The sequence below is a fragment of the Stomoxys calcitrans genome, chromosome 5 (assembly GCF_963082655.1).
Source record: "Stomoxys calcitrans chromosome 5, idStoCalc2.1, whole genome shotgun sequence".
NCBI lineage: Eukaryota > Metazoa > Arthropoda > Insecta > Diptera > Muscidae > Stomoxys > Stomoxys calcitrans.
Window position 1 is genome coordinate 281,343 of NC_081556.1, and position 21,696 is coordinate 303,038.

A 21,696-nucleotide genomic window follows, 5' to 3' on the forward strand; every position below is an offset into this window, starting at 1 on the left:
CATGCTTATACATTGTTTTTATATGGAGTTTGATAGTTGTTCATCGTTTTACTTGCTTATACATTGTTTTTATGTGAAGTTTGACAATTGTTCACGTGAAAGGCTGGTACTATATTCGCCTTTCGCAATATTTTTCGCCGATTACTTTTTTTATAGGTAATAGATTTTAAAGCAGAACAACTTGCTGATTTCATTCACTGAGACATTCTCTCATTTCTTATGGTAACATTTTAATAAAATTGTTATTTTATCATAGTTATTTGTGTAGTTTTTCAAAAAGTAATCGCGAAAAAATTAATTTTCAACAGTCAAAAAGGAACATAGTACCAGTCAAAAAGTCGAAGAAGGTACCCACCCTAATCGAACAATAGGATGTGTCATTTCGAAATTTATTTGTCATATTTTATTTTCATTCGTATCAAACTATGTGTGCAATTTTAACAATTGCAAAATTTGACATGTCTTAAAACATGCACATGTAGTGTGATAGAAGCTTTAGTGGTCTACGTCCTTTACCTTCTTAATTGTACCAAGTGTTAACCCTCTTTTGCGTGGTGAAATTTAAATGGGGGTGACTTTTGTTATTACTTAGTGGTGTCCTATTGTATTTGTTTTTTTTTTCTATTTGTGTGAATTGCGGAATTGCAGAATAAACTTTGTTAGAACCAACAAATTAAAAAAATCAGGCAATTTATAGAATTCGTTTTTCGTAATTAATTAACGAGCATACAGATCCAACGTACATCTATCAAACGAAATGGCAAAGTAAGTCATTGTAATAGAGAGATGGATGGTATCGATGTATTGCCACTCCCAACTCAACCCAAGAACATCGTTGTGCAAATTTAATCCTTTATTTATGACTGGTAATTTTTTTATTTTGTTTCACATTTCTTTTTTGTTTCAGATACTTTTAATTTAAGCAATGAGTTTCTTTGACAGTTTAAAAGATTTTGTTGAATTTGTTGACTCTTTGTTGCTGGTGGGCGACGAGGAGCATAAGAGGTTAATTATTACAATCAAATGATTATGTATATGGATGGATTAAGTGGTACCCCAATTTTGAAAAATAGACACTATGCGAAGAAAAATTAAAGCATGATCTTGGGGTATTTAGTGCTGTTGTGGTGGCTTCCTTTTTAACATGTTTGCTAAAAAAAGGAAACTCTTATATTTTGTGCTACATGCTGCCACCCAATGCTTATATTGATAGCTTGTATTTTGTATGTAGTCAGTTTTTTCGTGTATCTGTAGAGTATTTAGTTCAAAAGTCTTTCACTAAATCTATACACTTACCAAAACTTCCAAATGCTAACTTGTTTAATAAATAACTCGAATTAAGTGGAAAATGTCCCAGATCCGAGACATGACATGGCTTATAATTAGTCATGTTGTTTCATGTGTAGGTGGCGATCCTCGTTTACCAACAGAAGGTGAACAAGCTTGTTCTGGTCCAAAGGACCAACTGCCGCAGGAACAAGGTGACCATTAGTTATTTAAAGGCTCCAATAACTCGCCTTGTCATATCGAGCACCATAGGCACTCAGTATTTGTGCAAGAGCCGGGCTGCCCGGACTCTCACTAAAACTCTCCGTTCGATACCGCTGATTGTTCGCGGCTGCCGTTGCATCTACTCCACTCTCCGCAACTTGTGGACGCGCCCGTTTGCTCGCAGCCCAGATCGGACCCCAATGTTCCAGCCTGTGTGGCTGTGACGAGCATGACACTAGTTCCGAGAAGCTTAGCTGCGAGCTACCGGACGCTTCTCGTGACAGCATTGATCGGACCTCATTGTTCCCCTCAGAGAGGAAAAATATAATAGTCATTTTTGGTGCATTCTGACATCGCCATCTAGAAGTGCATTTCACGTTGTTTAGTTCGGCAGTTGCCTTAATTGGCCCTTTTGTTGTTGCCACATATTTGCATGTGGCGATAGTGAACCGGTGCCGCCCGTCCTATCACTAAGACTCTCCACTCGATGTCGCTAAGTATATGCGATCGCAGTTGCAGCTACTCCGTATGGAGCATTCCCTATCCGAAATCGTGGTCGCGCCGGATAGCTTTCAGCTGACCTCATAATAACGATGAAGTCCACTAAAGTCGGAGCTCAAAGTTCCAGTCTATGCAGTGTTTATAGATTTTTCGTGCCGTTTAGTCTTGACATTTTTTTGGTACCATTGAATTGTTGAAATTTCGCTATAACCATTTTCTATTTCTGGCAGTGATTGCTATAAACTTTTTACCAAAACAATGAGATATGACGCTCTTGCTCCAATGCCGGTGCAAGTTGTTGTTTACTTAAGTGTAACCAATAACTGCATTGTAGATCTTCTTCACTCAATCATAACATATTGAATTTAGTAGCTTACCTGCAATATCTGTATCGGCGCTAGTTTTGCTTTCGAATAGAGGTGTAGCTCGCAGCGAACACAGCACGTTGGTGTGTGTTTGCAAAGCGGCTGTTGCCTTTTGCATTCTCATTATTATCATTTAAAATGCTTGGTGGTTATTAACAACGTCGACACAAACGACGATAAGACTTGAGTATAACCACAAAAAGAAGACAAATAATATGTTTAAGCATTGGCAAAAAGTCAAAAAAATATCTAAAAATCGGTTTGTTAAAGGGCATGGTGTGCTTAAAATGGATAGAACGCAAAATTTTCAGTCAAGGTTTTATCGCCACTGCGTACGATGTTAAGTGAAATGTTAAATGTTTTGTACTCTCCCGTCTTTTCCATCTAGAGAAACAATGATCGTATTTGTGTATGACACGGAGAGCCTAAAAGAGGAAGCCGACGATCCCGTAAAGGCCGTGCTTTATTTTCACCCCAGTTGGGTGTCCGATACTCAGAAAATAGCTTTATGCGGACAACTGATGGGGTCGTCCTACTTTTTGAAGGATTGCTTTTTTAAGCCGCGCATAATCGCCTTACAGAATGGTAAATTTGTTTTCAAAGAGTTTGGCCGTTTCGTATTGGTAAGTAGGCGTGTGAGACTCCTCCAGCATTGGGGGAATGGAATAGCAATATGAATATGTATGGCATTTGATTATTTTAGGCTGTCGGAACTGATCGCAATATTTCCGATTACCTGCTGCAATATCGTGCTGACTTGTTATCATCGCTGATCAAGTTTTATCATAGAGACTTGCAATTGGTCTACGAGCAGTTCCCTTTGCAGTCGCAGTACAAGAACTTGTCGCAAAAATTATATCACATATTTGAAACATATCTTCAGATTTTACAGTACAATGGGAACATATTCAACTCGAGCAGCAGGTTGCGCATACCCAAGACTGCGAGTAATATATTTTTGGAGGCTATACAAACACTGCAGTGTTGTCAACAGACCAAAGGCATACTGGGCGGAGCGATTTTGTACAATAACAAGTATGTGTTAACTACTGTGAACGGGGCCACTCCTAAGTTTTGCCCCAATATGTAATTCTATTGACACTGAGGAACATTCCAATTGTAATATTTTTCAGAGTTGTTGCTTCACAGCTGAGTGATTCGCTCACCAAACATATTATACTTACTGATCCTCTACACATCAGAACAACGGCCGAACAATTGACAACTACAGAGTTCCACATTCCCAACGGAGTTCTTATGCTGGTAATATATCTGGATGCAGCTCAATTTCGGAAATTGCAGTCGGATGCTCATAGGGCACAGCACTTACAGACGACTCAATTGGGTGGTGCCGGTGCTTTACCCTTTCAGTACAGCAAAAGAAAGTTGAAAAGAGACAAGTCACTCATATTCACCCACATACCGGAGGAAAATGCTTCGCAAGCTATATCGGAGCATCATGAGGAGGATGAAATCGGTTCGACAACAACGGTGGTTAGGAGCAAAAGTATATTGACTCGTCCAACTCATCTACCTCTGCGCGTGAAGAGTTTCTCTAACAAAGAACTACCGGAATCGGGTATATCGTCGATAAATTTCGATGAGACCGATTCATATCCGGAATACATAGGTCGTGTTAGTGTATGCTCAACGCCAATGACCGAAAATAAGGTGCTTGCAGTGGGGAATATAATGTCGATTTGTGCAAATCCAGAGGATGAAAGTAATTCCAATGGCAAGACCACGCAAGAGCTTAACTCAGTTCATCTGACTAATAGGCGCAATTCATTGAAGAAAGACTTTGAGAAATTTTTCCACAATTTTATTTCGAACCCCAACAAGATAGAGAGACGCAATTCCCTGACGGACATTCACGACTCTCTGAAATCATTTTCGAAAAAAATATCATTGAAACAAATTTCTCAAAGTTTCAAGACTGACTTTAATCGCAATGGCGGGGAGACTTCTCCCGACTTCATTGAAAATGGCGACGAAGACGAGGAGAGTTCGGACAATTCCGATGATAACAATAAAACATCCAGAACCATAACCGACCCCACCAACCCTGTATTTAACGTGAATGGCAAGCCCATATCAAGAAGCTTATTCCAAGAATTCCTAGACAAGTATTACAAATTATGGGGTGAAGCCAGCGAAGACAGTAAACAAGATGCAGAAATAGCGCAGCTAATCGAGGAATTTAAAGAATTCGACAACGAGCTTCAGAAATTGGATGAGTCGCTCAGAAAGACGTCAAGCAACAGTGCCACAATTTCTATCAAGCCAGACCGCAATCTTAACCTAGAAGATAGTGGGTCGTGCAACGTCCCGGTTGATTCCTCTGCCCCTTTGACCGAAAATAAAGTCAAGACGCCCTTAGACAAAAAATCTATGAGCTTACCTCTGAAGTCCTTTTCGGAAAGCTCTTCATGCGTTGCGTCTCGCAAACCGGTAGGCGCTCCTCCTTTGACACCCCTCTTGGCCAAACTCTCCGTTTTAGCTTTGAACGAAGAACGTCCAGCTTGGGATGCCACCCCAAGTGGCAACATTGAGATACAAACTCCGTTAAACACTTCCAAATCGTTTGGAAGGCGAACGTCAGTTAAATGTGATGACGCTGTAGACGCCCTAGCTTGTATTTCATCCAACTCCGGCAACCCAGACGGCCTTCAAAGAGCAGAATTGTACATATGCGGACAACAGAACATGACCCTGCTGCTGATTATGGAAGAGGGTTGTTCCGAACAACCGAAGATCGTTCAGAAAATGGTAAAAACAAACATCCAAAAACGACATGCAAAACAACACCGAAAACAAATCTTGCCTTTATTTCGATTCTTGTGTTGCCTTGCAAGTCTCAACACACATACTGTTTAGAATGTGTAAATTGATCTAGACTCTTTTGCAGTTCGACATATGCGTAGCTAAATTTCCCCACATGGAATCTCATCTCAGTCAAACTCTCAACATTAACGTCGAGTGTGAAAAACGAGATGGCAGCTACAGCTTCATGTCCATGGATTCTAAGTGGGATGCTCTCCAACGGAATGGACCTTGGAATCCAGTTGAAACCAGCACCATAGAATCTATGCACCGTGACATGCTGCAGAATGACGAGGTGACCGATTTGATAATACGATCATACGACTCGGTTTTTTATGGCTATAAGTCAGGACGCACTGAAATATTTTACAAGGAACCAGCTCGAGAAACAAATGGCATACCGCCGCCCTCAGATCCAATGGGGAGCGTCGCTACGAGGGCCAAATTGAGATTAGAACGGGAACATTCCTATATATTATTTTAAGCCATAAACATAGAAAAGAAACCTGCAATTACTGTTAACCATAGATGGGTTCATTCCAAACAAACGCCGCCAAACACCAAACCAATTCGTTGATAAACGATTTTAGATAACACCCAAATATTTTTTATTTCAATAAGTTTTTCACTAAAACTGTATCGCAAAAGACGTGTGTAATTTGCGACTCTAGTCTTTTAATTTGTTTGTTGTCACATCATTTTTATGCTACTCATTGCGGTTGCCTCCTTCGATTGCTTTTGAGTGACCATATTTGTTGTTGTTGTTTTTTTCTTGGCCTAAAGCAGGGAAGAATCCAAACACCTGTTTACAGCTGTTCTGTTGAATATTTTCTTTGTGAGCCATTTTTTTTTTTTTGAAATTTAAAATTGCAAAAAGTACAATGTGTCATATGTTAGATTGAGAAGAGGGTGCGTATATTTATATGCCCCATGCCACCATGGACATGCACCTGAGCTAGTAATCGACTTGATAAATACTAAAAAGTAAGCTTGAAAGTCAAGGCCAAAACAGAATGAGCGCGCGTTGCAAAAATGGAACTCTCTCTCTCTGTATACAAATCCCACAAAAGCAAAGGGTAAAAGTTACAAAAAAAATTCAACTTTGACGCATGAAACCTCACGCTCTAGGTAATGTAGATCTACCTTAGGGCTTCTGGGCGGTGGCTATCTAGTAGCTAGTAATCGACTTGCTAAATACTAAAAAGTAAGCTTGGCAGTCAAGGCCAAAACAGAATGAGCGCGTTGAGTTTTGTTTTTGAGCGTCGCGTTACAAAAATGGAATGGAAACATACAAATCCCACAAAAACAACGGGTAAAAGTTACAAAAAAATTCAACTTTGGCGCATGAAAGCGAGCTTTCTTACTTCCTTTTAGGATTCCCCATAGGGTTTTCGTCCTCCTACCAACCGTTTCACTGTTCAACGTGGGTCTCTCTGTCCTCCAGCTTTGATCCATCCGTATAGCACGAACTTCAAGACGGCAGTGACGTCGCAACGTAACGCCTCGTTTATCGAACGATTTACACTTTCACTGGCATTGGCTTGTGGAGTGAAAATTTTGAAAATCCTTACTATGAAATTATGTCCCATTATCGGTTAGAATCGTGCACGTCGGCATCAATCCTTGCTCTGTAGGATTTGAGGCGGCTGCATCTGCCAGAACGTAATTGAGCCAGAACTACTCTGGTTTGCCGGGGGAGGTCAATTTCTCCAGGTGCATTGGGAGGAGGTAGTTCTCCAAGGACTACATTCACCCGGTAGCTATTTACCGCATCTACTACCGTGTTTGCAGAATGTGGTCTAGACCTGCTTTATATACCGCTTGATCTAGAGGTTCTCTCTTGTAGCGGTGAACCTCACGCTCTATATCATGTAGATCTACCTTAAGGCTTCTGGCCGATGGATATCTATCCACAAGATGATGATTTGAATGGTCTCTGCGATAATAGCCCAAAAGGCATTGCTTAGACAGCATGTAGTTATGTCTTCGCACTGGTAGGATCTTCTTCTCCTGATGGAGGTGGTCCAATGAGAACTGAGGAGACAGCCCGTCGCAGTTCGGAGGGCGGCATTCTGATAGATCTGAATATTATTCCAATGCGTGTCATAATGCTGACGAAACCACACTGGCGCTGCATAATTTACAAAAGACCGGCCCAAAAAATGTCCTTATGAAGATAGTCTATTATCTGCCTTGATGCTCATTTACGTAGCGGCCTCAAAACTGTCAAATTGAAAAGTGATCCAAAAGTAACAATACGCCAATAAATTCTTTCCTAGTTCCAATAATATAAAGACTATTAAGTACGGTGTAGAGCACACTTTTGTTTTGAAACAGGGCTTAATATGTCCTCCAACTCCCTTAAGGCAGCAAGAGAGAAGAAATCTTGAAGTTTGTCCTGTTCATGTGCAAATTTGCACACTTTTTTCATGCATATGAAAATCGAATTTGTAATTTTTTTTTTCGTTAGAGCGAGATCTCTTGTTCATTGAAGATATCCACTGAACGAACAAAAACATAAAACATATTCCTATCCGACATATATAAGGAAAATCATATGAATAAGAAAGTATTAAAGACATGTAATCTGAAAGCACCTTGGTGGTGATAGGAGATAGTCTATGCAATCTAAGTAACCATTGACAAATACTGCCGGCAAAAAACCAAAGTTATAAAAAAGTAATGAATAATAACAATATTTTCCAAGGCGTATTTAATAAGGTGGCCGTATCAGCACAGCTGATGGAACTTGAGATGTCAATTCATTTTTGAATTCGCCTTATTAAAATATAAACTTCAAAATAAAAATTCTCTAAATTGATTTTTGTGTTTGCTGCTGTAATGGTTCTTAAACTTAGGTTATATAGTAGTACGCGTCTACCAACCTTATTCGCTTTTCTCGCCCCAAAAAGATTGTAAAAGCGACGTCAAAGTCCTGATATTGCAATGGCTTGTAAGGACCCTTATCAGTAGTTATAGCGGAAGCTCCACATGTATGATTGGTTCCCTGAACACACCAAGTAATTGGTGAATGGCACCAAAATTATATTTAGGTTTTTAACGTCAAACACGTTAGCCAATCTTGGCAGCATACTATTTGCACTTTGAACGGCTACACACCAAGATGAAATCTCCCTCCTCGTATGCAGCACACTTTAACCCCTTCTTTTTCAAATGATTTTAAAATCTCACAATTATCCAAGAGCCTCAAAAAGGGGCACAAAAACCGTCCTTGTGGCGATTGAACTCTAATCACAATATTCCTATTTGAGCCTTTTGCTAGTGGTACACCCTGCCCATCAAAATAGTATGAACTCAATTCAGGAGGAAATCACGTGTTCACCACCTTGCATTTGATATTTGTGATGTATGGTCCGTGGTTATAATCGAGACACTCGCCTGTGAAGTTGGCAACAATTTCAGCCCAATTGGAATTAAGCCAGAACTGCCCTGGTCTGCACTTGGTAGCAAAACTAGAAACTTGGTAGAAAAACTATTCAAATCTGCAATCTTGGTGGTTTTGTGGGTAAAGCCTCTGGAGCTAAGGGGAATTTTGAACATTTTTTTCTTGCTTGACACTCAAATATTAATAAAATTTTTTCTTCTTGCTGTAATTGGTTGAAGCGTATATTAAATGTCACGGCGAATCGAATTTTCTTCGCCCTGCATACAATTTTGACACATCAAGTTCCCAAAAAAGATGCTTTTTTATAGCAATTCGCCGATGCGCCCACCTTATAAATACGCCTTGATATTTCCTTTCATTTCCGATCTAAATAAATTTTTATAATAATGCTAAACAAATTTTAAATTCAAAATAAAATTAATAATACAAAAAATGCTGCAAACAAATAAACTCAGTAAAAAATTTAAAAAGTTGTGTACTTCGCACATCTTTGAATTTCCTCAATCGGTTAAAAATACATAATTATACCTTAAGCCGAATATAGTTGTTGTTGAAACCACATTTCTATGTGGAGGTGGCGATCCTCGACAAGCTCCATGTGTGAGCAAGCTCGTTCCGGCCCATAGGATCGATCGCCGCGGTAACATCATAGCCATTGGTTATTTAAAGGCGCCAATAACTCACCTTGTTATATCGAGTATTTAAGCAAGAGCTGGCGCCACCCGACCTCTCACTGAGACTCTCCACTCGATACCGCTGATTGTTCGTAACTGCAGTTGCAGCTACACCGTATATGGAGCATGCCACTATCCGCTTCTCGTAACGACGATGAACATCACACAAATCGGAGCTGAGAGTTAAAACCTGTGCGGTGCTCGTAGTCATTCCGTGCCGGGGCCAAATATAGCTGGAAATAGGTTGCATAACTCGTTGTTTTCAAGTGTATACAGAGTATAAGTTTATACTTACTGCTTGATATGTGTATTTAGGTATTGTATAACTACCAAAGCATAATGACAGTTCAAGAGCATTATCTGGATTTCTCGGTTGCACGCCTATTAGTTCCATCCGTCATTTCTTTGTACTAATGGCGTACGAACCTATCGATCACTGAATATACCGAAAACTTAAATAAATAAAATAAATCGAAAAATTCTGCAAGAGTATATAATGCATACGATTATATGTCACATATATGCATCAGATATGGCGATTTGGATCAGATACGCTGTGAGAGGTGTAACAACATGGCGTGCCATCTAATTGAGTGAAATTATTCACTGGTTTAGTGGTTATTTACTGAACGGTTCCACACCGCCCGCCCTCCACATAGCGTTCCTCAAGGAAATCTACGAAAGGGCTGTGTGGGAGTATGCACATTGCCATCTTATTCCGTCTCCTTTGATTTTTGCAATAGAAACCTACTCCAGGCTTCTGCTCGATGTTTAACTTAAGAATTACCTAAGAATAGTTAACACATAGTTCATATAATAGTTCTTGTATGTATGTATGTGAATTTCGAACTGTGTTATTATAGCATTATTATTGGAATAACTCTGACAAGTCCCCAAAAACACACTAAACAAAATGATATTCAAATTGAAATCGAATGCTCGTTTTATTTATTCACTTTATTAGCAGGTATCTTATAACTCTCAATTCATAGAACATGTAAAGGGCGCCGGTTGGCAAAGTCCATAGCGCTCTAGTCTCTAAAAATTACCATAATTCAAAACAGATGTTATGTTTTTGCTAGTTCTAATATAAACACAAAATCACATTTCTATGAACTTTAATCGCTTTAAAAGCGAGCTTTAATCATTTTAAAAGCGAGCTTTAATCGCTTTAAAAGCGAATGGTTTGGACATAGTTCTTTTTTATTTGAGAATACAATATCCCAATTTTTTTTTTTTTTTTTCATACAGTCTTGAAAATGACATCGGGTTCATGGCGACCTCCATTGCACTTACACTGATTAAGTTGGTTTTTTTGAATTCTTGTCGGTATGTTAGCAATGGCGTCGCGAATGTTGTCCTTGAGGTGTGCTATGGTCCATGGTCTATCGACATAATCCAGGGATTTCAATTGCTGTGAGCAGGAATTTTAAAGCGTGCGCGGAAGGCACTTTGCGTAGCAACAAGTGAGCGACCGCTAGAAGAGAATCTCTCGACGAAGAAGGCCCGCTGCTCCCTAGACCAGAGTATGATGGCAACTGACTGAAGAAAGAAATAAACTTGCGGACTTCAACCTCCAAATGCGCCCCCTCTTGACCCCCTCCACGCCAAACTACAGCTCGCGAGTTTTTCAAATAAGTGCGTTTCATTGGCGTGCCATGTTCATAATGTATGTATTATTGGCGCATGTTATGTATATCAAGAATTTTGCCGATTTGGTGAAGTGAAATAAATTTTGTAGCATTCTATCAGCATATGCTTCATAGCCAAAATATTGTCACAAAAGCATATTTTGGCCTCAAAATTTTCATAAAAATGTTTGGTTTGAAATAAAGACTTTTTCTCCCCTAGACGAGCTAGCAAAATACATCTCGTATTTAACGGATGCGTTGTTAAATTTTAAAAAGGTACATTACTCACTATTGAAACTCATCGAAGGGTTTGGGATAAACTTGCCGTACAAAGAGGTTCGAAATGTTTCGGTGTCTGCTTCAATAAGTTGTGTTCCCAATAAAGCGAAATGAAAATCTTCTACTGAGTGCCTGAGTGGCAATGCTGCTCGCAGCACCCTTATCAGCGCACTGTCCGAATGTGAAGAAGTCCAAAATATTGTTTTGATTTTATGATTTGTATGTCTTGTGTTTACCACCCACCAGCCGCGCTATGAGTAGGCTTTGTTAATGCTTCATATTGGATTATCAAAATCTCTATTGAGTTTAATTTAGCAATAAGAGTTGGCAACAATGGTTTGTTTCTCTCTATTAACAGCCGTAAACGGAAATGCAGCATACTGATGTCAATCACATTCTAAAGCAACTACTACTACCAACGAAATGTTGATAGCATCGTTTTATCCAAGTTCAAATTGCAAATTGTTCATCACTTTCTGTACAAGAGCAATTAACACCTGATAACCAATATGTTTGTGGAGCGTCTACGAGTCTCCATGAAAATCGGGGTGGGAGAAGCTTTTTCGCCAATCGTAATGTTAAAAGCTTTTACCAACGTTTTACCTGATCCATTCAAGTCAAGGTACGCTTCGCAGCAAAAGTGTTTTGGCACTATCCGTCAGTTTAACTTCAGATGCCGGTTGCAGTCCCAGCGAATGTGATTGGATCAACATAGAAAAAAAAAACAAAAATAAATACATGATGTCTCTTATTTGAAGATTGTATTAAAAAGTGACATTTGAAAATCATGCGAATATATTTGAGGCAGGATTTTGGACTTTCATTAAATCAAACATGCTAACGAAACAATTAGTGCTGATATTGTGCTCAATAAGGTAGACAATTACTAAAAAGGCCGTTATGCGTATCACCATCTCAGTTAATGCGTTTTCGAAGATGCCCAGACAGTGTTAGCTCAAAGCAGAGGATGCTGTGATCTGTAGCAATCGATTCACAAAGAAATGTGGGTGTAACATTTGAATGAGTGGATTTTGTCATGTCACATGTTTTTAATATGTGGGTTAGGGTACGCGGTAACTTTTTCGTTTCCCTAGTAATTTGCCACAAATATTTAATAAGGAAATCTTTAAGTTAAAAAAAAAACTCTCAAAACAAATCCGATGGCTGCTTGTGCTAGATACGATGTTTAAAAGCAGATAATTTTAGAGGCGCCTCCGGAATGACTGATTATTTAGTATGATAGCGTGAGATTGCCAAATGTTGGAAATGTGTCTGTGATTAGAATGTGATTAGATGCATTATTTGCCCTATGCCTTAATGGAATGTTCATAGGCAAATAAGCATTTGCATTTGCTGCCTAATGTCATTGTGCAATTTGCAAAATTGTTCTATACAGTATTCAATAATTTGTTTCCTTCGGCAGGAAATCGGGGGAAAATAAATTCGAAGTGTAGTTAGGAGCATACAAAGATTATGTTTATCTAATATTTTTTTTTTTTTTTACTTTGATATTAAACATTTGCCATTGATATATATATTTTGCGTCATTATTTCACATAACCCAACCCCCTCCCCCCCCCAAACCTCCTGTGTATTTTTATGCATGTGTGTATGTTACGAAATCAAAGGGGATAAGTATTTTGCCGTTAATAAAATCTCTTTGAAATGGAGAAACGACGAAATCAGCACAATCTTGTCAGACAGTCGTAAAGATTAACATCATGAACTTATTTTCGTGTACTTGTTATTGTTAGTAGATAAATTAACACATACTTGAAACATGGGCACACTGTGAGTCAAAATTGTTATAACAGCTTCGAACAGTACGACTAGAGGGCCACAAGTGGAAATTTCAACGCACAAACATTCCACTAAGGAACAGGGAAGAAGCTTCTTACACATCAATGTATGCTGTCCGATTAAAATTTTAAGACCAATCATAATTTCGAATTTCGATGTAAACAGGGCTTAGTTCCTCACAAATGGCTTTAGAAGGGATAAGCAACGTTTAAAATGTTGCTGATGTTCCTCCCCCTCTTGAAGGTTCTGATTCTCGATTATTCGATCGGAATGATAGCAAGTTCAAGCTATAAATAAATAGCTAAGGCGGAGCGGTAATGTGCTGCCGAAGTTTTAGTGTTATAAGGAAAAAGTAAAATAAAAAGTCTATACATGCATATATTAAATAACGTTTGTCCGGTTATCGTCCAAGGCCCACAGATGATAGATAATTTGTTTTTGTCGTCCCATATTGTTTGCATTCCATTGCAACACAATATCTTACTAATTATAACAATGATTCATATGATGGTTGGTTAATAAATGAAGAAGAGTAATAAGTATGCATTTACTGCTCCATGCCGAGCAGCTTTGGATGGATCTCGTTCATGGTCATCTATGACTAGGACATGCCTACTAAAACATCGTCATATTTTCAAACAACGCAGTGTAGAGAAATGTCCACCATAGTCTCAAATTGTAGATGTCGAAAAGCAACCCAATTTGTCCTTTGTGGAAAAATATGTCTATCGGATAAACTTTGAAATCGTCCCTTAAACGTCAAAAGAAAAATTTAAGTGTCAAATTTCAAGATTTTCAGTTTTTAATGATTCCACCTTCTGTTCAAACTTTGTGTCGAAAGTTCAACCGTTTTGATTTTCCAACAAAAACAATTACAATGTGAGTGCTATTCTAATTTTGGTTGATGTTGTTTTTTAGCCATACGTTGCAGGCAGTGTTGCCGTTTCTGGTAGGTTCCTGCCAAAATTGGTAGGTTTTGTTTCGTTTTGGTAGGATGGTAGGTTGACCTCAAATTTTGGTGGGTTCTTCCAACCTACGAGTATAAATGCCGAGCACATTACTGAAAAAGTTGGGGGTAACTCACAATTGTTTGACTTGCTTTCGTTTCAGTGTATGCAGAATTAAACCATTTTTTTTCTTTGAATCAAAGTACCACTTTGACCTCGAGCTTGAAGTTTCAATGAAAATCATCTGGTATAATTATTAAAAGCCTTTAATGACCCGATCTAAACTATATTTCTCACGTACTCGGCGTGGACGTCGGTAGTCTAATACTGTTAAACTGGTCTGTTTCAAATTTCAGAAAAAATTGCATAAGTTCTGATAATGACTACGAGAGTACTAGATCCCTTGCTCTTTTGGCTTTTGTCCGATTGTCTTCAATCGGAAGACCAGGCTATATGGCAGCTACATACAAGTATGGTCGGATCTGGCCCATACTCGAATGCTGAGGGGTACAATGCAACTCGTAACGGCGGAAGCGGGTAGTAAATCTGGAGACAACTTTATCCGACATTGTTGTTCAACAGACAGACGGAAGGACATGGCCAGATCGTGTATGAATATTGAAACGACCTGGTATATGTTGCATTTTTGGCTTGTAGAACATTTGGTAGGTTTTGGTCGCGTTTGGTAGGATTTTTTCTTTAATTTTCGTAGGAAATAATTTTCTTGAGTGGCAACACTGGTTGCAGGTATACATATCGATTGTTCTTCACTTTTCTTCTTTCTTATTAGTCTTTTATTCTCACTCTCTCATTCTGGATGCAACCGTGCGGCCGAAATTACTTGTCCGCCTATAAATCTTAATCTCCCGATTCGAATCCTGGCGAGAAAATCCGAAAATATGCCCCTTAATTGATTCGATCACGCTTCAGCCTCTTAACATTAAGAGCTCAATCCCAAGGCAGCCGGTTGTACGTACCGGATTGACCCGATGAAGGCCTTCATCGGCAAGGGCTGCCGTCTCAGTGTACAACACAACACACTGCTACAACAACAACATTAAGAGCTGAAACTTGGTACAGATCATTTTTTTTTATCTACAGTCATGTTCAGTTCGAATATAGAATTCCATTTTCGAACTATATTTATATACTGTCCCCTATATAACCAACCCCGGTTTAGTGTATTCAGCTCATAAAAGAAATATTTTTTTTGTTCAAGTTTTTTGCCCGTTAGAGCGAAGATTATTAAATTTTACAATTTTTGTTTGTTTCTGTTTCGAGACGAGGTCAATGATCGGAGATTGCAAATGAAAAAGAAAGCCAAATATAGCAACACACACCAACCTCTATGGGACGCGTTTCGTCTTTGGTTAGAAGACTTTTCAACCACATTAGGTGTGATGGCTTCAAGGGCCGTGCATTGGTATCTCGTATTTGAATCGTATAAATTGCGAAAACGCCTCTATGATACAATTACCAAATTAACCACGCTCGACAACCCTGTCTATTAACTGTACTTTTTCCCAATGCATGTATTTTTGTGTAATGACAGACTTTTTTTCTGTGGCAATTACACTTCTTCCGTAGTACACATGTATATGTGCATCTGTTGGAAGTTGTATTGGTGGCTTCGAACGCTAGGCAACGGAAACGGCTCTGGCTGTTGCTCTGTGTGCCCAGGTTCGAATGCCGGCCGGGCCCTGCCGAATTTTTTAATTTTTCAAGTTTTTTGCCTGTTAGGATGAAGATCATTAAATTTTACAATTTTTATTTGTTTCTCTTTCGAGACGAGCTCAATGATCGGAGATTTTACTCTATTTATTCAAAATATCCAAAAATGTCTTATATTAGTTCTCCTTTTATACGTAAATGGTCTAGATCTAGAAAGCTGACACATAGATCGATCTGCTAATATAAGGTTGAGCATGTTCAGCTCATAAAAAGAATACTTTTTACACAAGTTATTCAAGATATCCGAAAGCGTGCTATATTAGACCTCCTTTCTTTCGAAAATGGTCTAGATCGTATCATATTTCGATCTTCCAACTAAAGGTTTAGAAATTATAGAAAGCTAATTTTGATAGCCGATTACGCTAAAATTTAATCAATCCATTGTAGAGAGAGAGCGAGAGGGGCATGATACCCTCTACGTTTGCGTCGAACAACATGTGAACATCTTGGCCTCATAAAAAACGGAAATTTAGATAATTGGTATTACTGATCTATCTACGTCCTTTCCCAATACGGTCCACATCAAATCTTAGTTGAATATAGCTGTTATACCGTTCTCCAGATGAGAAATATACCTATGGTTGTGGGTATCTAATTTTGTGGCTTGGGCGAGCTAATGACACATTTTTTATTTTTGCTTGGTTTTAGCGTTGAGTATGTGAGTAAATAATGTGTTTTCGTATCGGTGTATCAGTAATCTCCTTTATTAACTAATATTTTCTTTACCAAAATAGTAATAGGCCGACTTTAGGAACATGTCATGCCGAACAATGGAAAGTGGTACCGACTACTGGTAAAAAAGAGTTTTTTTTTTTTTTTTAAATTTAAAATGTCACAAAATTAATAAAACAAATTTTTGGTTAATGCATCTAAAACAAAAGAAAATTTCAAATCGTAATTACCAAATTTCAATTGAATTGAACATTTGTAATAGGAAGGAGGATAGATGGAAAAGGCAAAATCCTTAAACTGCCGACTACTGGTGCACTTACCCTATACAGCTATATCACATTATGATCCGATCTGGACCATATCGAGCAAGGATTTTGAGGAGCTAAAAAAACTTACAGTTTCCAATTTCGTTGATATTAGGTTGTTGCTGTAGCAGTGTATGTGTGCCCTGATGAAGGACTACATCGTGTCAATCGAATACGCACAACCGACTGTCATGGAATTAAGAACATGTTTTCGACTTTTAATCTTGAGATCGGACTACACGGCAGCTTCATCAAAAGAGTCCGATCTGGACCTTATTCGGAAAGAGTGACCCTAGCACAAATCTCTGTTCCAAATTTCAACGAAATCGAAAACAAATGTGACCGTATAGGTCCAAGACCCCCTATTGGAAGATCGGTCTATATGGCGGCTATGTTGCACTTACCTATAAATTACTTAAAAGTAGGTCATTCATGTGACAGCGAAAGAGATGTGACAAATAACGACGTTATCTTTATTTAAATGCATATCACAAGTTTGCCACTAAATCCATCAGACGAAGAAGTGACACATATGTAAAAGTCATATTTCGATCTACGCTATGCTATGATTTATTAAATAAAAACCTTCTGCAAAGTTTTGACTTTGGCACTTACATCTTGTTGGCATTTAGAGGAGGATATATTAATGCAGCGAATATTAATACAGAACAAGCTCTGTTATGTTGATCACCTTATAAAATAAACACTTCAAGCTGTGATAAGGTCGAAAACCTTTGTTGTTGGAACCTAGTTACATGTATGTTTGTTATCATTATTCATAGTACAACATTTGTTAAATAAGTATATAATATTACTGTGTGACACATAGTTCGGATGTGTTCTTTACCACACTGAAGTGAAAATTTGACTATTTCATTATGGATTTTATCAGTTTTCTTCTTCTGTGTAGTGTTAAGAGGACCTTTTCCTATGCTTTGAGAGTACCCAGAAAACATTCTTCCATAATTTGGAAAGAGTTTTCGTTCATGCGATGAATAGTTGCTTGTTAGTCGATCTGGAAATCTTTTTTTGTACAACTCAAAGAGTTTGTGTCACTGGCTATTCGAGCGAACAGACCATAAAACAATCTTCTTGTACATCAACGGACAGCAGTTACCTATGTAAACGTTTTTACATCTCTTCTCGACGATTATAATGCTACTCATTGAGTTGTAGTCGTTCATACGAGTTGCTTAAAATGCGCCTAGGTTAACTTTCGGCAATTGCTCTATTTACAAATGTAGACATACAAGGACTTGGATTGAATTATTCGGCGTTTTGATTTGAATGGACTACTTCGACAACATTAAACAGAGTCCCCACTTGGTTGATATGACAATTGGTACTAAGTATGACAAATTCCTGACAACAGTTTGGACCTTTGTAATGATTATACAAGAGTTATACATAGTCACCTATAGGATTTGTTTGTAACCTGCCTGAGATGAATCTTGTTAGGCATTTTTAGAGCTTCCAAGTGAATAATGCGCAAAACACTTTCTTGTTACTCAATCACACGACTCTTGTGTGTTTCAAAAAACTTCTAAAAGATTTCAATCCGTGTCACTTGTTGCCAACTTATATAGAAGATTTGCCTAAAACTATTTCAGAAGATTCGTGTTGAGAACACAACACCCCACGGCGTGGATTCCTCTATGACTCTTAGATAAGGTTTTCCGCGATTAAAATCTTCACCTAGAAAATTGGAAAAAGATTAGTTGTCAATCCAATATATTTTTTAGGGTAGTTGGTTGGTGCAGTGGTAGATTTATTCTATTTCAGTTAAGTAGGCAATCAGAAAGTCTTAAAAGTTGTGCAAAGTATGGGAAATAAAGATGAAATCAATTTTCAATGAAACAACAACAAGGCAGATAATGCTGTTCAACCAATTATTAGGATAAGAAACTGAGAGAGTTAAGATTGGTGATGAGTAGAATTTGCATCGCAATCTCTTTGTCAGTTTTAATTAAAATCTGTCATATGATGCTTTCAGCAGCTTGTGCTATGGCGAATATGTGCCGCATTATAAGCAACACTATACGTGTGTTGAGCGTAAACCAAGCAGCATTGACGCAGCTAGCATTTGCACAAAACATGACAAAAAAGGAGCGTTTAGGTAAGTTGCTAATGCCATCTTATACACTTTGAATAAAGTCCCAAAGAAATTTTAAAATAACGAGCTAATCATTTGGCAATGGAAAGAAACTTTATTCCTCGCTACTAATGTGCAATTAGTTGAAGTAAGATAGCTAGCTCATTGACATTACTAAATCGAGTGTGTATTTATTTCTTTGGAGGTGTTATGAAGGCTTCAGAAACTCATCCGTAGTAAGGTGAGTATAACAGTTTCAATGGTGAAATGGTTGAATTTAGTTGCAATTATGAAAAGTGATACAGTTTGTCTTGCCTTATCATTTGACAGTGAACAAAAGGTTCGGAGTAGAATGGAAGATGTCGTTTTTTGTGGCTGGCCAGAAAGGGTTTTTAATCCCATCATGGATTTGCAAGGATTTCACCGAATCAAGTCTCTGACCATAGAGTACAGTCATTCGGAAATAATTTTAGATTTTCCGGAAATGTTTTACCTACAGGTAAATATGGCCATTGCGTTTGCACCCTGATCGAAGCGTGTGGTGAAAGTATTTGCTTTGCAGACAATCAACATTTCCTGGACGAACTTGTCTCATCTAGGCAGTCAGAAAACTTTCAAAAAAATTCACGCATTGAAAATTGTAGATCTCAGGTGGAATAAACTGATGCAACTGGATCCTTTATTGCTGCCGCCGACTTTTGAACATCTGTATTTGGGGGGTAATAGTTTGATAGATTCGTCGAATAGAGCTTCTAATGTCAATGGTGCTAATTAGGTAATCCGTGGAACTGCACAAAGAATTTTAAGTGGCTTTTGGTGCCGGAGAAGGGTAACTATGTTGCAGATCGTGAGCTGTTGGTATGTGCTGATCGCAAATATAAGGATAGGAACGTGACGACAGTCATGAATTATAAAGTGGTGAGTGAGATACTACATGCACAACAACCGCTGGGGCGGGGGCCTAACTCATTATCTTTTGCAGATGCTAAGAAATGCTTGCCAATCGCACGAGGATTTAAAAAATTGTTCTTGTTCCATGCATCACATTATTCCAAAGACACATTTGCCTTTGTACACAGTCAACTGCTCCCACTTGGGCTTGCATTTTTTACCCGCATTTTTGCCGGAAAATACAACAACGTTATTTGCCAACAACAATAAGGTAAACTATGGGATGCTTTTGATTCGTAAAGTAACACAACCTCTAAATGGTGGACTTGCTAGATTACAGACATATCACCCTTGAGGAACAATATTCACTACCGTTATGTGGTTGATGTCCACTTGGATAACAATATGATAGAGACCATAGATGTGCTAGAAGGCGGCTATTGGCTGGATCATTTTCGTTTGTTAAGTTTAAAAAATAACAAATTAAAAAAGGTAAACAAATATGGCATTATTCTCGAGAACATTGTGGACATTGTTTTTACTTCCGCTTAAGATACCTGTGTATGCACTGGACAATGCATTGGACGACAATGCAAATGCGAACCTCTTGCTTCTAAGTATGAACCCCTGGTACTGCTCATGTAAATTTGGCATGCGCTTCAGGGAGATCGTCATAAAATACAATGACATCCTAAGGGACGCTTGGAATATAACATGCACCTACAAACAAGATGAAGAGGAAAAAATGTCAACAATTATGGCCATAACCAGAGAAGATGTTTGTAAGCCCAAGAACGAATCCAAAATACATGTCCTGGATTGGATTAATGGAGCATTGGCTATAATGATTCTACTTATATTGGCCAAGTTAGGATACGATTACTACCACTACAAGAATTATGGACGAGTTCCATGGATAGTAATGAAATTGCCATGAAATTGTGTTCGGTACGGTAATCAATGGCATTTACTTACATAGAATAGAATAAAGTTCGGATATCATTTTCAAATGCCATTTTATTCAAAACTAGAACAATGCATGTGTGCTTATGCCTATAACTAGTAATACAATTTAACTAATTCTTATTGCAAATTCCTAAAATGTATGCCAAAAAGTATTTCATTATAGTTATAGTAAGTTTGCCTTCTTAAACAATGCTCCTAACATTGGTTATATGTATATACAGCGGTCAAAAAAAGTATTCATCATTAGCAAAATTGATAATAAATTCACTTATTTTGGGTAATTGAAGAAAATTTAAAGTAAACAAATAATGCAGTTTTATGCAATAGTTTATTTTTCGTAATATGTTTTAAAATAAATTCAAAAAATAAATTTAATTAGCGCAAAAAATGCAATTTTATATAATAACACCAAAAACAGAACAAAAAAAGTATTCATCATTGATGTGCTATCATCAAAGTCAAATTCAAATATTATTTGGGAATCCCCCTTTTCTGTTTTATTTAGTAAAGGAGGCTTTGCCCTTGACAGCAAATATTTAATTTCATTGAAAATATAGTTTTTGTCAAAATGGGTCGTAAGCAAAACGAGGTTTCTGATGAGGTAAAAGTTTTGATAATAAAACACCACAGGAATGGTTTAACTCAAAAAACTATCAGTGAAATATTAAATAGACCACGATCTACTATACAATCCATCATCAGAAAGTGAACAGAAACGAAAACTGTTGACAATAAACCAAGATCTGGTCGACCAAAAGCACTTTCAGTTGGAGATGTGCGTTGGCTAGTGCGGCAAGTTCAGAAAACTCCGAAGACAAATGCGACCATTCTTCGTAAAAACACTATGGAATATTTAGGGAAGGAAGTTACTACACAAACAATTCGAAATACACTCAAAAGGCATAGTTACAGAGGAAGAACTGCACGTAAGAAGCCCTTTATAAATAAAATAAACCGAGTGAAAAGGCTAAACTTCGCAAAAATGTATGTAAAACAGCCCGAATCATTTTGGAAAACAGCCATTTTTGCAGACGAGAGCAAGTTTAATCTTTTTGGATGCGATGGAAAGGTCATAGTGTACAGAAAACCAAATACAGAGCTTGAAGAACGAAACACAGTTGC

General features: G+C 38.0%; 2 protein-coding genes across 10 annotated transcripts; both read left to right on the forward strand.

Annotated features, from left to right (window-relative positions):
* The first annotated feature begins 594 nt into the window (after positions 1-594).
* LOC106086530 (uncharacterized) lies at positions 595-5,776 on the forward strand. 4 transcript variants are annotated; one of them, XM_013251245.2, is made up of 6 exons: positions 595-765; positions 908-1,005; positions 2,746-2,980; positions 3,061-3,392; positions 3,491-5,126; positions 5,266-5,776. In XM_013251245.2, exons 2-6 carry the CDS (start codon positions 926-928, stop codon positions 5,662-5,664), a joined length of 2,682 nt encoding a protein of 893 aa, XP_013106699.2. In that variant the 5' UTR covers positions 595-765; positions 908-925; the 3' UTR covers positions 5,665-5,776. The 4 variants fall into 4 exon arrangements, with proteins under 4 accessions (XP_013106699.2, XP_013106701.2, XP_013106700.2 ...); XM_013251247.2 differs by lacking the exon at positions 908-1,005 and having other exon boundaries at positions 595-866; XM_013251246.2 differs by lacking the exon at positions 908-1,005.
* Positions 5,777-10,904: 5,128 nt separating this feature from the next.
* On the forward strand, positions 10,905-20,786 carry LOC106086532 (protein singed wings 2). Of its 6 annotated transcripts, XM_059369014.1 has the most exons (10): positions 13,865-16,306; positions 16,383-17,382; positions 18,622-18,741; positions 18,923-18,958; positions 19,048-19,216; positions 19,280-19,436; positions 19,493-19,635; positions 19,700-19,879; positions 19,942-20,100; positions 20,162-20,786. In XM_059369014.1, exons 5-10 carry the CDS (start codon positions 19,070-19,072, stop codon positions 20,543-20,545), a joined length of 1,170 nt encoding a protein of 389 aa, XP_059224997.1. In that variant the 5' UTR covers positions 13,865-16,306; positions 16,383-17,382; positions 18,622-18,741; positions 18,923-18,958; positions 19,048-19,069; the 3' UTR covers positions 20,546-20,786. The 6 variants fall into 6 exon arrangements, with proteins under 6 accessions (XP_013106703.2, XP_013106704.2, XP_013106702.2 ...); XM_013251249.2 differs by lacking the exons at positions 13,865-16,306; positions 16,383-17,382 and adding an exon at positions 10,905-12,045 and having other exon boundaries at positions 18,619-18,741; XM_013251250.2 differs by lacking the exons at positions 13,865-16,306; positions 16,383-17,382 and adding an exon at positions 10,905-12,045.
* Positions 20,787-21,696: the final 910 nt, after the last annotated feature.